The sequence below is a fragment of the Suillus fuscotomentosus genome, assembly GCF_016647785.1.
Source record: "Suillus fuscotomentosus strain FC203 chromosome Unknown F5891scaffold_62, whole genome shotgun sequence".
In the NCBI taxonomy this organism is placed as follows: domain Eukaryota; kingdom Fungi; phylum Basidiomycota; class Agaricomycetes; order Boletales; family Suillaceae; genus Suillus; species Suillus fuscotomentosus.
In genome coordinates, this window is record NW_024539574.1 from 1 (window position 1) to 16,485 (window position 16,485).

Genomic DNA, 16,485 nt, shown 5'->3' on the forward strand with positions numbered 1-16,485 from the left:
TGCCATGCATAACGCTGCTCTAGAACTAATCCACATGTATAATGACCTTGTAATTACAAGTAGACCATATCACCATGAATATTGTACTAGCACACACCTATTCTGCCTTCGGCACAGGAAGCAAACAAGAGTGTGAAGCGCTCTTTTTTTTAGCTTCCTGGCCTCAGCTTCATCCCAATAATTCTGAAGGCTCCTGATGAGCATTGTTCCTTCATCACAGGAAGCCAAGGAGGGCTGTGCCCCCCTTTTGCTTCCTGGCCTCAGGCTTCATCCTAATAAATTGTGTATTCTGAATAAGATCATGCACTGATAGTGGATTTTGAAAATACATTTATGAGCAGCATTTCAAAAAAAACCAAAAGTAGTACAATCTATGTAAACATACATAGTACATAAGATCAGTCAGTTCTACATTCTTTGAGCAGGAGTTTGACAGAAGTAAAATTACAAAATATGTAACAGTATCATTAAATGTATTTATTTTCCCATTTTACCTGCTTCCCATCTCCCATCTCTTCTCTTGTTCTCCCAGCAATGTTCCAATTTTCTTATATCTTTCATGTCCCAATTCTTCCCTTCCCCAGGTTTTGTCTCTTCATTGTCTTTTCCCTTTTTTCCTTTTTTCCCTTTTTATTTGTTTATCTTTTCACTACATTTTGTCATTCACCATTTTATTTTGACTATTTACTTTGTGTATATACAGTTGTTACAATACTTGTAACAAAACACTCAAATTTCATGAATAAATGTGGCACTGTTCTAAAGGGCAAAGGATATTGAGTCGGTGCTTGAAAGCCACATGAGAAAACCATGTGATATTTCCAAAAACAGGTTTAAGTGAGGTAAGCAAAATATGCGAAAGCGCCTGAGTGTTTCTGAAACCATCATATTTTACTTCTTAGATCTAAGTGTATCTACGCAGTGTAAGCGCAAACCATGCGAGTGCCTGAGCATTTCCGAAACCATTCTCCCATTCTTCCTTTCTTCTTAAGATCATCATTCAGAAATTGTCATGAGTGACTGACTAACCAAATTATGAGATTAGCCTATAAGATTGTGAATCTAAGCCCACTGTGGCAACCACAAATTGCACCGAATATCAATGTTTGGCAGTTTCAATATGCTCACTTCCCTCATCAATCATTAGTGTTTTAGCCCCCACATTGCATAATATATATGCATAATTTTTATGGTTATCAGGTATCATGGAATACATATGACTTATTTGGTGGATGATTGAATGTTCCTATCTGCATGGAATGACTAGATGTAAGGTTGAGATTACCATATCATGTAAATAAAGTCAGTGTGTCAATCTGGAGTCTGGACACTCTGAGTGTACATCAGGAAACCTAGATTTTTTCCTGATTTATCTGAGATGTCTGAATCAGTCTGATGAATCTTATATCAGATCAAAATCTGGTTCAGACAACTGCTCTGATATCAGACACTAAAAAGACAAATTAGCACATCAGCACCATCAGCATGCAGTCAGTCAGACCTATCAGTCTAATCAGACACTTCAGACATCAGGTAAACAGGCAGATCAGTTATTTCAGACACAACAGAGGTCAGAGTCACAGACCATATAGACTATCAGCATGGTCAGACAAATCAGACATCAGACAGTCAGGTTATTGAGTAATATCAGATGTAACAGTTTGTCAGATCTACCAAGATCATTAGTACAAGGTTTGCCTGCTACTTTTCAACTACAGTTTTGTATTTATTTCTTAATGGAAGTTATTCAGAATTAGCTGCCCTGTATTCTTCTGAAATGACTTGGAACCAAAAATAACATGGTGATGTAGTTGAAAGTGGCATTTTCAATATTGTACTTTTAGTGTGAGCAGGTTCTGAACTATAATGTCATGTTGCACATAACTAGAAAATATAGTGTTATTGCAGAGATGCAGATAAACAATTTGGTACAATACTTTTTTGAGTGACTATATCACACATCTCAGTCTATGACTAAACATTAGCTACCTATATGGTCTCGATCAAATCTGGCTATGTCAACGAAAGTAGCATAGTCCAGTCATATGTGTTCAGGTCGCAGGGTTTAAGGCCTAGACTGCAAGAATCACACTCTCCTGTTACATATAACCCGTTATAGTTATACCTTCATTTGTTTAAGTCTGGTCATGAGTCCATTGACAGTGTAAAGATATAACAATGCTTGATACTATACGAAGTAAGTGTCAGCAATATAAAAATGTTGTAGTGGTCTTGCACAGCTTAGTCTGCTATACTTGCTAGACAAGTGTGTTCGACCTGAGGGGTTTGCTATTGGAATAAGTCTATTGGTAGTCAATCAATAAACTGTCAAAAGTCTGAGCGCGAGAAACACAATCTGAAGGTATAATTACGAGTCTGATGCCAAAGTGTTGGCCGATGTTTTTGGGTTTAGCGGGTTAGTGAGTTTTGGGTGCGGGTTCAGCGGGTTTGCGTCGGGTTAGGAAAAGTACGTTAGGTATAGCAAGTGGTAAGTGGATTAATGCAATGTCAACTAAGAACTACGAAATATCTGGTTTGACCACAAAGCATCAGGAAACGGCTCCCTACTACTTGGATGATGAATGTGCTATGTGGAAACCAATATATATATAAGTACGTAGAAATCCAGGACCCTATAGGCAAAAGTAGCGGCTGAAGAATTTCGGGTCCGATGTACATGTAAATAAACACGAGGCACTGCGGACTATGGGAAAACATGTGATAGCACTGGCTACAACATGAGTAATGTGCGAAATAATCAACTATGCACCTAGTGGGGCTAGCTGACAAGACAAGACACGGATAGGACAAGTGTGCGGGAAAAACATTGGGTCTGATGCGGCCAATGTGTTGGGTCCGCTGGTCAAAGTGTTGGGTTTGGCGGATATGCGTCGGGTTGCATTGGGAAGTAAATATAGCGCTATGGACATTTGACGTGATGCGTGAAATGGCTGAATACGAGCCTAGCGCGAGCTCGAGTGCTACAAAGGCTATCGCAGCCTGCCCTTATCACAAGGGCACAGACCATTTACTCTAGTCGAAATAGCTTAAAAGGAAGAGGATCCTACATAGAACTAGAAGTACGAGTGGTCGGGGCAGCGTTCAAGCCCCCCTGACAAGATCTTTCGCAGGATCAAAACTGCTGCCCTCTGCTCTACTAGCCCCTCCCTCCCGTTGTAGCAGTGGCCTATCTTAGGAGAAGGTGGACTGCAGCACGTGTGCATAGGGGTGGTCTGCCTAGTACACTACTAGTTGTAGACTGAAATTCATGCCCATCCTTGCAGCAGAGGCCTCGTTCCTCGGCCTCCTTCTCAGGAGGCCTAGATAATGAATTATTAGTACATTTTTATTTAACATATATTTTGCTTAAATGTCAACAAAGAATAGGATAAAACTAGTGATAGACTTGTCTCAATTAATCTCACAAATTTTGTTGAGATAGATGGATTATAAAGTAATTGTTGAAGAAGTGAAACAAAAAATATTTCTAAGTCGAGTAGGGTATGGTATATGTATACTTTGTAGTTATATGTAAGAAAGGTCTTGTGGCCAAGTGGTTGATGCTGCTTGAGGTTGTGTGCATAGGTCATATGATGTGCCCTGCACTTCAAAAGTCATGAGTTCAACTCCTGCCACATGCAATAATAATTTTCTTTAGTTTTCACCAAACTTTCTGAAATGTCTGATCTCAGACATTTGTCTGACTGCAGACCTGACATGTGTGACATCAGACATATAACTGGCCTCAGGTCAGTGAGATTTGGTGTCTGAAATCAGAACTACATGTCTGATACCAGAAGTGGACCTCTCTGATGTCAGACAATGTCTGATGCCCAGTGAAAGTCGGACATAGCCATTTCCATGGGGGTCAACGGATTTGTAAGTTTTGAGTAGTCATTAGACTCATATCGATGGACATCGAAGTTGTGCAAACACATGTTGAACAATCTGTCTACGATTTGAAATTTGAGCAGTACAGCATGCTCTGCAAGACAGGCTTACATGCAGTTCAACCGTCGTGTTCAACTGGAGGTCCGTGCGTAATACATATTTTGTTGCTCAAGTATTTCGTACTTCGCCACACTTAATCCAACTTCAACATTTCAACAGCTCCACTTACCTGTGATTCGGAACTTCAATGAACTCTCCTCTCACCCTTATCAATGCAAATATGTTGCATCCCTTTCTTGTACCACCACCATTGTGACAACCATCAGTCATCTCAACAAAACTTCGCTCTTTCTACTACATCACAGCCGCACAACTCCTGGGCAAACACAGATTTTCCTCGTCAGATGATGTGAGTTTGTTGCCTTGGTTGTGTTATACTCTGCAAAAATGAACACATTCGAAACAGAACACATATAATCACTCATTCAACTCAACCTTCCAGTAACAGGCTCAAAATGAACAGCTGGTGCATTTGTTTTCGCTACTGATGTACTGATTCACTGATATGTTGTTGGTCTAGGTTTTGGATGTTGCTTTTCTGCTAGCGATACAACATAATGAGGCGGTATGGCTTGGGCGCCAATGAATATCACGAACATCAACTCAAAGCAACAGGTGAGTGTAATGCTTTGTTTCTTTCGTCTTTTGACAACTCAAATATTTTCCTTCAGAAGCTCTGCGGCCATCGCTGGTGAAGGGGCTGATGCCAAATTGCTCCTTGCCAGAGTTCAAGACTTATTGGGACTCACTCGAAAAGACGCGTCGAGGGGTATCGTTTTCATTCTTGTTATCCCATGTTGTATTCTCGTTGTAATGCTTACTACGACAGAACTACAACATCGAGGCTTCGAATCTGGTGAGTAATTGATACTATTTCGATTCATTGTATACTTATTTGTGTATTCTATCTAGATTGGCGACCGTGTGTGGACCGAAGTCCTTACGAAGTTCTTTAGCGGCACGTTGCATTAGCTGGGCACCAGGGTAGGACAATCCTGGACGGAGGAGCTGGCGCGAACCAGCGCGGGTGGATTTTATTGGCATGTTTTGTATTGTATGCTATGTTGCAATACATCGATTTCCGTATATTTGCGTTGAAACCAGCAAGATATCAAAGGGATACATATTTATATTCAGATCTACAGAATTATATCTAGTAGTCAACGCATCAAAAAGCATACACCAGCGCCAATGCGCGTCGTTTTCGCAGCTACGGAAAGCGCAGATACCGACGCGTGTGTATGCAATACAAAGTGCCACAGCCACAGTATATGTGTGTTGCTGCGGGTTGAAACCCGTATGTCCGACTTTCACTGGGTCTGATGTCTGATGGTGCTGAATGTGCTGGTATTAGGCCCTACAGATCAACCAGGAAAAATATAGGTTTTCTGATATATTATTATACAAGGTTGAGATTACCATATGTAGTCTTTGTATACCAAAGTCAGTCAGGTCAGTCTGGACTATACCATATTATAGACTACTCCAGACTGCCCTGACTGACTTTGGTATACAAAGACTACATATGGTAATCTCAACCTTGTATAATAATACACTCAGAGTGTCCAGACTGACCTGACTGACTTTGGTATACAAAGACTACATATGGCGATCTCAACCTTGTATAATAACACACTCAGAGTGTCCGGACTCCAGACTGACACACTGACTTTATTTACATGATATGGTAATTCCACACAAATATGAGATGGTTATATTTGTGCAAGATGAGGGTACATACTTTTCCCACAAATATGAAAAGTTTATATTTGTGCAAGATGAGGGTGCATATTTATCACGCGAATATGACATGTGCATATATGCACAAAATGAGGGCCTTTTCAGATTTTTCATGCTGTGGTTACATATGTTTCACACAAATATGACATGTGCATATTTGCGCAAAATAAGGGTACTTATGTTTCACACAAATATGACATGTGCATATTTGCGCAAGATGAGGGTACATATGTTTCACACAAATATGACATGTGCATATTTGCGCAAAATAAGGGTACTATGTTTCACACAAATATGACATGTGCATATTTGCGCAAAATAAGGGTACTTATGTTTCACACAAATATGACATGTGCATATTTGCGCAAAATAAGGGTACTTATGTTTCACACAAATATGACATGTGCATATTTGCGCAAAATGAGGGTACTTATGTTTCACACAAATATGACATGTGCATATTTGCGCAAAATGAGGGTACTTATGTTTCACACAAATATGACATGTGCATATTTGCGCAAAATGAGGGTACTTATGTTTCACACAAATATGACATGTGCATATTTGCGCAAAATGAGGGTACATACTTTTCACACAAATATGACATTTGCATATTTGCGCAAAATGAGGGCCTTTTACATATTTTAAGAAGAGGAGGTTACATATGTTTCACACAAATATGACATTTGCATATTTGCGCAAAATGAGGGTACATACTTTTCACACAAATATGACATTTGCATATTTGCGCAAAATGAGGGTACTATGTTTCACACAAATACGACATTTGCATATTTGCGCAAAATGAGGGTATTTATGTTTCACTTCACACAAATATGACATTTGCATATTTGCGCAAAATGAGGGTACTTATGTTTCACACAAATATGACATTTGCATATTTGCGCAAAATGAGGGCCTTTGAGATACCATAACGCAAGCATAACCTAAAGGTAGTTGCAAAAACATGGTTAGAATGATGAATGGTGGCCAAGCATTGCCAGTTTTCTCGACTACACTCATACCTGGTCCATCGCATCTGTCACATCGATTGCATGGGTCGTTATCGCCTACCTACTGACAGTCGCCAGCTCACTATCCGACGTCTCCTCCAACATCAACTCCAACGGTCAAGGGACGGGATCGGTGTGGTTGTGGCTTATCCCAATCGTCATAGGTTGGCTGCAACTGTCCCCGAAGTGCGATTATGCGCGCGTTAGAAAGGCCATGGATAACGCGGATGCGATGGCATTTGTGGCCACCGACCATGGAGTTGTTATAAAGGCTTCCGATGTTTCGGAGAGGCGAGCAGTATCTATTGATGCTGATACAGAAAGTCCTTCGTCTGACGACGAAATGTTGACTCCGCCCGTATATAACTATGCCAGGGCCATTTCATGGTCTCGGTCTGCGGAGGATGTCTTCAATGCTTTTCGAATAGCCTCCAACAATGCCAAATTACACAGACCGGTCATGATTGGTGCTACATGGATGAACTCGAATAGGAGGAACTTTATTGAGCCCGGCAACAGGAAGGGCAACGCATCTGAAGTCAATGCTTATTGCAGACTTCCTCGATACACGGTACGAAGCCCCTGGGCGACAGGGATGTTCTTTCGCATGTTCGTGGCCTCGCTGCTGCCACTAGCTTTGCAATGGGCAACAACTGGATCTGCGGTAATAGTTGTGTATCTAACTCCAACTGTTGTAAGCATTATTTGATGTGAGCTTATCTGCGTCTGTTGTTGATTAGCGGCACACGCCAGGGCCTTGGTTGTAGATCCCTTGGTTACCTCATCTATGGCGCACTTGCAACGGTAGTATGGGCAATGCTCGTTATGTCGAGCATCCTGTCGCACTACGCATTCTCATACTCGGACAGACCCAGGAGTTATTTCTCATCTACCACCCTCGGGCTCGTAAAACTAGCATCAAACCTTTTGAGATGGGGAGGGAAGTTGGTGGCAATCGTCAATGCAATTTGGATCATTGCGGCGGGGATGCTGCAGTTTACAGATATCTATGATAACTGTTACTGCAACTCAAGTGTGTTGGGGAGAGGGGCCCAATATGCTTATGACATTGTCTTATTCGATGGTGTAAACTTAGATCAAACCAGAGCTGCTTGGTTCGGAGCGTTGGCTTTGGCCGGGTCTACCTCTTTGGGATTCATTTTTTACATGAGTTTATTGACTGATCTCGTACCTATATGAGGTCTCCGAAGATAATATACTACTACATACACTATATTTCCGGTTGTACCTTGTTCCTTATAATTGCGCATGTATGTGTGTGTGTGTGGCACTTGTATTTTGCCTGCGTAACCTGTCCATGTACTAGTACACGCTGTACACGATCTTTTTGGCAGCTTGGTAGACAAACCTTCCCTGGTGGACAACGCAGATCAGGACTTCATAGCCATGATTAATGAGATGGGCCTTATGTCATTTTCAGGCCCGCTGCCCTCTTTCGAGTCGGAAGTCACCGAACAAATTGACATTGCGGCTTCAAGAACACTGCCCTTTAGATCTGATGCGTGGAGCCTCCTTGACAGTCATTGGACTCGGAGTATAAAAGCAGAGACGCTGTTTCCGGTAGGTTCAAACCGATTCATACAGGCCTAATAGTTGATACGACGAATCTGATGCGCTTGCACAAAGGCTCTCAGGCAGGTAAGCGCAATGACTGGACTATGGGTTTCTGGTTTCCTCATTTATTACTTTGGCGTAGCTCTCTTACTACTGTTTCACGCTGCAGGAACAGTCGTCGCGGCAGTCAACTTCGATCAGTGTCTGAACGATATCGTTCAGAATGCAAATACTACTGGCGACTTAAATGGTTTACTCGATGGTAACGGAAATCCCGTATCAAATATCACTGATGCAACATCGATCAGCTACTATATGTGTACATCCAGCTGCGGGACTGGGCAAGAAGCTTTCCAGTGGTCTGAATTTTCGCAAGAATTCAGCGCGTGGCTGCTGCCAAATCTTGCACTGATTTCGCAGCTCCCCTTTGGGGCACAGTACAGGCTTGATAACCTCATGTCTGCTGTGTTGACCATTGGATCACCGACACTCGCCGGTTACTCTTTATTCATTACCCTCCTCAACTCTCGCTGGATCACCCGCCGATTTGACTTGCTGAACGATCATCCTAATTCACGCTTCGCCCTCTCTATCTTGAGCAGTCTTCAACAAGTCCCTCTTAGACTGCATCCTGATCGCGAACGCTTACCCTCTCTCATCCTTCCGGAAACCGAGTGGTGGAAATGTCTCGCTGAATTTGTGGACTACACCCATACGTGGTCAATCGCGTCCGCAACCTCCATTGCATGGGTCATTGTCGCCTATATCCTGACAGTTGCCAACTCACTATCTAACGTTTATGCAAACGTTCAATCCAACGGAGAGGCCACTGGTTCAATGTGGTTGTGGTTGATTCCGATAGTCGTCGGATGGCTGCAACTCTCCCCAAAATGCAACTTCGAGCGCTTACAAGCTGCGTATGACCGTGCAGACAGACATAGTATGCACATAGGAACAAAAGACGTTCGTCATGGTGTCGGGGCGCTTCCTGCGTCATCCCGGCGAGCGTTGGCAATCACTGCCAAAGAGAATGATGTGATGTCACCAGACGAACTGTTCACCCCTCCGGTGTTCAATTACTCGCGTTCGCTACGATGGGCATCTACAGCAGAGACTGTCTTCGCGGTGTTCAAAGAAGACTCAGAGGCATCAGAGAAGGTTCATAGCCATCTTCCTGCTGGTGGGAGTGATGGGAACGAATCTGGTACTAACGACCCTACCGACCACATTGAGATCGTCCAGTACATCGACACTAAGCAAGACAATTACGACAAAAAGGACCGACGCGGGTCCCTCCAATATTCCGTTATGTACTGTGCAGAACCCGACGGGGTGCAGAGTCAATGCAGCCATTGGGCACCTGGTGTGTTCACAAGAATGTTCACCGCTTCCTGCGCTTCGCTTGCATTACAATGGGGGACAGTCGGAGCAGCATTTGTGGTGGGGTGGTTCACTCCTACAACAGTGGGTCTTCCTGTATACTTGTAATCGAGTTGGCTAACTTCTGATAGAAAATCGGGTGTCGATCTTTGGGTTATCTCCTTTATGGAGCCATTTCGACGTTAGTTTGGATGATGCTCCTGATATCCAGTATTCTCGCCCACTCTGCCGCCGCTGACCCTCGCCGAGCATCGCTATCTACGCGTGTTGCTTTGGCGTTTTCGCACATTCTGCGGTGGACGGGCAAATTGTTTGCCATATTAAACTTTTTTTTGGCGATCATGGCGTCTGTATTCCAGTACTCCAACTTCTATGATAGGTGTTTCTGCAATTCCAGCGTGTTTAGCAGGGGAGGGGCAGCGTATGATGTGATTATCGAAACCACAGCCCAAGCTGCACAGGCTAAGGCTGCCTGGATCGGTGCGCTTGTCTTAGCGTGCACATCAGCATCAGCTTTCCTTGGTATCCTGAACCTTTTGTTGGACACTCTACCATCGTAGGCAACTGGGAGGAGTAGCTTATGTTGTCAGACTGTTTGTAGTAGTACTTTGTTCGAACAGGTGACTCAACCATTTTGTCGGATGATGAATGTTAACATTCAGGTCTGCCAGTGCAGGGAGATCTTGCCATAGCCATCGGAGTCCATACTGAATGAAGATTGAGAGAAAACGAAAGTGGCAGTGTTATCATGATGCCCCAGCCCGCAGCTCGACTTCTGAAACACTGAACCGCAGCATCGGCCACGTGTGCCCGCACAGGCAAAGGAACGTGACATTCCGCTCGTCTTCGGACGTTGTGAGCTATTTGATATTTGATATTTGATATTTGATAAACCCAACTTCATTTAAGTCGATATTAATCGATTAATCAATTACTTCGCGCTTACCTGTTTGAAACATGACTTGCTGAGTTCTTGTTTGGGGACACCTTATGCTCGCGACGTGCCCTGGGTTATTATACAGACTGTTTAACAATGCTCTGAGTCATAGGTGGAATGCTCAACTAGTACTACAGGTGAGTACTCAAAACTTGAATTCAACGATTGGTTTTATGGGAGAGGGGAATCAAAATGCATGATTAGCATCATCCATCGTTAATAGTATTGTTAGGAGTGCATAACGAGGGAGTCAAAGAGTGAGGTCCGCGAAAAGTCCGTGACATGATTATAACGACTCATCTATGTCCAGTAATGTTCGATCAAAAGTGAACCACCACGACAGTAAGTAATGTATACATATGCGACAGAGTGAAACAACAAAAATTATGTATGAGTAGAGATCAGCACATATAAAGAACACAGTCATCTGATCCTTAGATCAGGCCAAGTAGAATTGACCGATCAACTCGGTACAGATGCAAGGGGTTCGGCATATCCACCTTGATCACAGCGCGTTAATGCTGTACAACAAGTGAGAAATAAAACAGATATAGATAGGCATCATTGTCACAGGGCATTACCGCCACCTGTAACAACAGGATCAGGAGCATTGTTCCCAAGTGGGCTAGGCTGCATAGGTTGCATGCTGGGGCCTCCCGTGGCACTCAGCCCTGCGGCTTCTAGTAACGCAATTTGCGATGTTCTCTCTCTAGTTTGAGGCGCAGACTCATCCCCTGACAAGTCGCGATAGGAAGATGATAGGGAATTTTGTGAGTAGTGCACGCCTAACGCTGAAGGGCCCATGACGTCGTCGATGATGTGGCTCAAGTCAATGTCCCCACCGTGTCCTACGTGTCCCATGAGTGTGCGACGTTCGGTATGATAAGACCCAGAGCTATCATGCGGATCCCAGGAGGCATCATGATCGGAGTATCTTCCCGGAGACGGACGTACGACATCAACGTCCTCAAGGTCCTCGCTCGCAAGCATCGTTGCTCTGGCACGGGCTTGTCGCCTGCGTACATTGATAGCATCGAGGAAGTGGAAGTGTTTGAAGCGCTGACGTTGGCGGTAAAAAAATACAGAAAGACCAATGATTAGAAACAGGCCTCCACCAATCACGGAGCCAGCGATAACGGCAGTGCGATCGCTTGCGCCTGTAGTGGTGGTCGAGGATTCGCTGATGACCGTAGGGATCAAACTGAAAGACTGATGGCGTGTTAAAAGGAGTTGGGTTGGTAAAAAAGGTACGTACTGTCATGGTAGATCCACCTACAACCGTCACAAAAGACGAGGTGATGGTCGATGTCGTCTGGTGTGCATATGTGGAAGCTGGAGTCGTAGATGTCGGGTTGTTTTGAGTAGGTGATGGTGATAAGGTGATGGTGGAGGTGGAGGTGCTGGTGGAGGTGCTGGTGCTGGTGCTGGTGCTGGTGGTGCTGGTGGTGGTCGGTGTTGGAGCCGAGACCGAGGTAGAGGATGAAGTTGTGGAAGTAGGTGGCTGAGATGTAGGTGTAGAGCTAGAAGTTTCTGAACTTGTAGATGTAACGGGTGGCAATGATGCTGTTAAGTCAGACTGAGATGACCTAGTTAGAGTAAATTTTCGTTAGATAGCTCGTAAACAAAAAGATGCCAAAGATACCTACGTTGTAATAACAGAAGAAGTCGTAGTAATGACATCAGAAGAGGATGGTGTGGGACTGCTTGATGGTAAACTATCGCTGGTAGCCTGGGAGCTACCAGGCTGGCTGGTTGACAGTATAGTCGCTATCGTGGATGCCTGCAGGCAGAGATAAATATTGCTGCGCAAAATGATAGCAGTATATAGGGAAAATTGGGCTTGGTCTCCCGGTCCGAAGTCAAGACACGCACCTGACTGTTGCTGATGGTTGGCGTGGGTGCGTCCGAGCTGGTGGCAGTAGATTGTGCTGCGGTATTGGAGTCAGTTGTGTTTGTCGACTGCCGTGGATTGAACAGCTTGGGCCTGCTGGTAAGCATGCAGTTGTCGTTTGTAGTGAAGATCTGTCAGTAAACCGTGAAGGTACTGAAACAGGTCAAGACCAACTAGTTGGCTTACGATTCATGAGAACGCGAACAGTGGGAAATAAATTCCGTTGAAACCTGCATTGCCGTACTCTAAATTCAGAACTGAGCGTCTAAATTATTACTACTTCCCTGATTACGGATTGGCTTGGAGACTTCCAGGAGTGCACGCTGCGCGGTTGCTGACCACATTCGTCCTCCACGGTGCTGGCACGAATTAACAATTTCAACACATGCATGAACATAGTTCATATATATGGTGCTAGTTATAATAATTTCATATTCCATACGCTTTGTCCGCAGCTCCAGCATTCTCACTTCCACCGCGACCAACTATTTTACCCAGAGGTTTCCTCATCCGCCTATTTACCTCCCTTCCCACTACGACGTACAGCCCAAGGCCGTAGGTTGGATGCCCCGTAGTATGCGCAGTGCATTTTCTTGGACGTTCAGACCGGAAGAGTATATCCTTCTTGGCGCCACATCTCCCTCCATACCACCACGCACCACTAAATACCGTCGCCAACATTCTTGCTCGTGGCGTAACTTCATCCGCGTGTTCACCCTTCGAAAAGTCCTCGTCTCCGTCACCCTCGTCCCGGTGTTCCTGTTCCTTGCAATTGTCTGTCAGGGCATACCACCAAACTATGATGATATCAGGTCATTCGAACACCATCTCCCTCAACACTCCTTGTCCAGACATCAGCCGCAGTACCTACGATTTCCAGGTCACCTGTGGGGCTTCGGGTTCAATAATGTTCTTCAGGAAGCGTGTGTATTGGTATTATCATATCAAGTCTCAAAAGTGGCTTATCACGCATCAGTATCTTGATGTCTTACCTCGCCTATGCGACCAACGTATCATTTGTCTTCGAGGACTATACATGGTCGCACTTACCACTTCCATGGACAATCTACGATTTCGCTCTGCGTCCCGCACGCATACCATTAAACGCCCTCATATCGGGTCCAACCGCAGGAGGGCCAATGCCTAGCGCACCGAATGCACCCCGTGCAGTGAACGCCGAGTTCTATACACAAGTCTGTGGGGGTCCTGACAGCCAGAAACGCGTTATCAGCTCTCTGACCGCGCCAAACGATGCGGACGGCGACGTCATGATCGATTGGTGGGTATATCAGCTCGCATCTGTCCAAGAGCCATGCATAGAAATAGATTCGTCTGCCCACGATGTCTTCGACAGACAGTGAGTTCTTATCCGACAAAATACCAGGTTAAACGATTGATCAGTCGTCAAGCTTCTTCGGAAACCCGCGGATTCTCTCCGTCTGGGAATCTTTGACTAAATCGCCCATGTTGACGGACTTCGCTTGGTCGCCGCTTGTGCAAGCGGCGGTTTCGCGTAATTTTGCGCTCCTTCAACCAGAGTCTGCTAAAGACCTCTACGATGCACACTCCCGTAAATCACTCGCTGGACTGGTCGCGGTGCACCTCCGCAGGGGCGATTACAAACGACATTGTCCGAATCTTGCAAGGTGGGGCGCAGACTACATGGGTATAAATCAACATCCATCGCTCCCTGATCGATTCGATCGGTCTCCGTATGTCAACGACACTGATGCAAGGCTGTCGTATTATCTCGATCATTGCTGGCCATCAACGGAGCAGGTTGTAGAAAGGCTAAGGAACATTCGGAAAGAGCATCCTGGGCTGAAACGAGTGTATGTGCTCTCAAACGAATGGGCATGGAGTCTCGATGACCTGAAGAACGCGCTTGAGGAAGACGGGTGGGACGACTTGGTAAGTAGTACTGATATCGTCCTCGATTCGGAGCAGAAGCATGTGGCTATGGCAATAGACATGGCAATTGCAGAGAAGGCAGAGGTATTCATCGGGAACGGGGTATGTTATTTCTACGTGGATGATCTCCGAAATTTTGGCTCACTTACCTGCTGTAGTTCTCGAGCCTGTCTTCAAATGTGGTGATGCTGAGGATGGCGAAGGGGATGGAGGCGGAGAGTAATCGGTTTTTGTGATGAATCTAACACACACATAATTTAGTACTACTAGTATACTCCGGAACATTATGCGACGAGCGGTGCTCGCGAGGAACATGGACAATGGATGCACCAGTCACAAGGCCCGAGGCAGATGAGCGCCCTTAGGGACGTCTGACAACCGGATATTGACAGCAGTGCCTGGATAACTCGAACCAAACATGTTGAACTTCATCGGACCTCACCTAGGAGCGACGGAGAGGGCAGCGAGGGCAGCGACAGACCAACTCTCCTTCCTGGAGGTCTGGACACGTATGAGGAGTTGAGCGAAGCTGCAAAATGGGACCATGCTCCAAATTACATAAACGTTCGCATGACATCCGAATCATAAATATATCTAGCTAGACTCAGCGACTCACGACTCAGGGCATGGAATATTGACGTTTTAATGCTCAAACATCAAATGAGAGTCGAGACGCAAACAGTAAGGTGCCCAATGGATTAATGAAGGCTGACATGGGTGATACAGCCATGCGAGAGTAGGCAGGAACAAGCGCATTGCGAAGACGGCCAAGACGTACGTATACGGTACAAGATGAACTTGTGTACTTTTGAAATTGATGGCAAGGTATCAACGTTTCAACACCCGAAACATACTTGATTGAGGTGAATGTGCATCTTAGTGATAAAATGACGAGTTCCAACTTAAGTCTGCTTGCAACGGAGTTCGCTGCGAGAAGCTGAAAAAAGCTGGTAAGATAGGATTTCAATTACTACAAGGGCAAACACACTCCAAGGGCCAAAGACAGACTAGGCATCAACGCACTCATTTCTTCGGGGTTGCTTTTTGCTTTTTGCTCGCTGGAGGCTCCACTTCAGCCTCAATGCCCTCTTGAAGCTCAGTCCACTCTCCCACACCGACTTCCTGTCCAAACCTTCTCTTGAAGCGTCCCAAACGACCAGTGCCCTCCTGCTCTTCATCTTCTATACCTCCCTCACCGACCGCCCCGCTCAAACGTTGAGTAGCGTTCCAAAGAGGGTGGTTTGTTGTATCGCGCGTCAACGTTATTCGTGAGCGTGGCGATGTCGTCCATTGCATGTATGATGAGCCGTCCGCACGAACGACGCGCTGAGGGAAATGAGGAACTACTGGGTTGGGTAATTTGGGTAGACGTTGCTTGAAAACATGTGAGCGACCGTATGGAGAAGTAGAGACACTTCTTGTTAGGGGAAATGGTGACAAGAGCCCTGCAGAGGGACGTTTGCAGAGTAAAGACATGGTTTCCGATAAATGACCGGGAGAGATGTAAAAGAACTAACTTCAGGTAAATCACGTGACCCGGAAACACACTCAGAATCGCTGTCAAGCACGACGACCAGTCCTCATCTATCATTTATCATTTATCATTTGCCAACCACTTTTCTCAGGGACTCCCTGTTGTATTGAATTATGGCCCGTTTGCAACGAGTCTCAATATACTCTTCCATCCTTATTTTGATCTATCTACTGGTGTTATTTGAGGCCCTGCCCATACCGTTCATTGACGCCAGTGTAGCCCAAGAGATCCTTCCTGTCGTGCGTTCTCATAAGCTTACTGGCACAAGTGTCTCAGCTCATGCCCCCATAACATAAATTAGATTCCTTGGTGGCTTCTGGTGTCATTCGGGTCATATTCCCTCTGGAGTCTCGGCTGGGGGGTGTTTACATTCCGTGACTGTCCTGAAGCCTATCACGAGTTGCTGCAGGTAAGCATCGGTTATATCTCTCAAGTTTTTATACGCTGATCGCTGTCTGTAGGAAATAAATGAAGCTAAAAACGATCTCAGAAGTCGGGCTGTCACCGTCGACTGAGGCATCTTCTCTAGTCATTTTCTACATCTTTGTTTGAG

At 45.1% G+C, this 16,485-nt stretch overlaps 7 protein-coding genes across 7 annotated transcripts; 5 read left to right on the forward strand and 2 right to left on the reverse strand.

Annotated features, from left to right (window-relative positions):
• Positions 1-4,508: 4,508 nt before the first annotated feature.
• Positions 4,509-4,923, forward strand: F5891DRAFT_1193753 (uncharacterized protein; the record flags this gene model as incomplete). Its single annotated transcript, XM_041367814.1, has 4 exons — positions 4,509-4,566; positions 4,623-4,720; positions 4,781-4,807; positions 4,864-4,923. 4 exons carry the CDS (start codon positions 4,509-4,511, stop codon positions 4,921-4,923), a joined length of 243 nt encoding a protein of 80 aa, XP_041221325.1.
• Positions 4,924-6,918: 1,995 nt separating this feature from the next.
• F5891DRAFT_1193754 (uncharacterized protein) lies at positions 6,919-7,904 on the forward strand (the record flags this gene model as incomplete). The annotated part of the gene is made up of 2 exons (XM_041367815.1): positions 6,919-7,398; positions 7,458-7,904. 2 exons carry the CDS (start codon positions 6,919-6,921, stop codon positions 7,902-7,904), a joined length of 927 nt encoding a protein of 308 aa, XP_041221326.1.
• A 468-nt stretch (positions 7,905-8,372) lies between these two features.
• Positions 8,373-10,219, forward strand: F5891DRAFT_1151102 (uncharacterized protein; the record flags this gene model as incomplete). Its single annotated transcript, XM_041365141.1, has 3 exons — positions 8,373-9,483; positions 9,541-9,743; positions 9,791-10,219. 3 exons carry the CDS (start codon positions 8,373-8,375, stop codon positions 10,217-10,219), a joined length of 1,743 nt encoding a protein of 580 aa, XP_041221327.1.
• A 760-nt stretch (positions 10,220-10,979) lies between these two features.
• Positions 10,980-12,729, reverse strand: F5891DRAFT_647803 (uncharacterized protein). Its single transcript, XM_041372633.1, has 4 exons — positions 12,469-12,729; positions 12,243-12,376; positions 11,852-12,182; positions 10,980-11,805 (listed from the first exon to the last, which is right to left on the reverse strand). Exons 1-4 carry the CDS (start codon positions 12,592-12,594, stop codon positions 11,164-11,166), a joined length of 1,233 nt encoding a protein of 410 aa, XP_041221328.1. The 5' UTR covers positions 12,595-12,729; the 3' UTR covers positions 10,980-11,163.
• Positions 12,722-15,074, forward strand: F5891DRAFT_1056638 (uncharacterized protein). Its single transcript, XM_041362716.1, has 4 exons — positions 12,722-13,410; positions 13,464-13,844; positions 13,897-14,500; positions 14,557-15,074. The coding sequence occupies exons 1-4, from the start codon at positions 12,896-12,898 to the stop codon at positions 14,632-14,634; spliced, it is 1,578 nt and encodes a 525-aa protein (XP_041221329.1). The 5' UTR covers positions 12,722-12,895; the 3' UTR covers positions 14,635-15,074.
• On the reverse strand, positions 15,072-15,911 carry F5891DRAFT_1056642 (uncharacterized protein). Its single transcript, XM_041362717.1, has one exon. It carries the CDS (start codon positions 15,872-15,874, stop codon positions 15,422-15,424), a length of 453 nt encoding a protein of 150 aa, XP_041221330.1. The 5' UTR covers positions 15,875-15,911; the 3' UTR covers positions 15,072-15,421.
• A 134-nt stretch (positions 15,912-16,045) lies between these two features.
• Positions 16,046-16,447, forward strand: F5891DRAFT_1193759 (dolichol-phosphate mannosyltransferase subunit 3; the record flags this gene model as incomplete). Its single annotated transcript, XM_041367816.1, has 3 exons — positions 16,046-16,171; positions 16,234-16,341; positions 16,394-16,447. The coding sequence occupies 3 exons, from the start codon at positions 16,046-16,048 to the stop codon at positions 16,445-16,447; spliced, it is 288 nt and encodes a 95-aa protein (XP_041221331.1).
• Between the last annotated feature and the right edge of the window lie 38 nt (positions 16,448-16,485).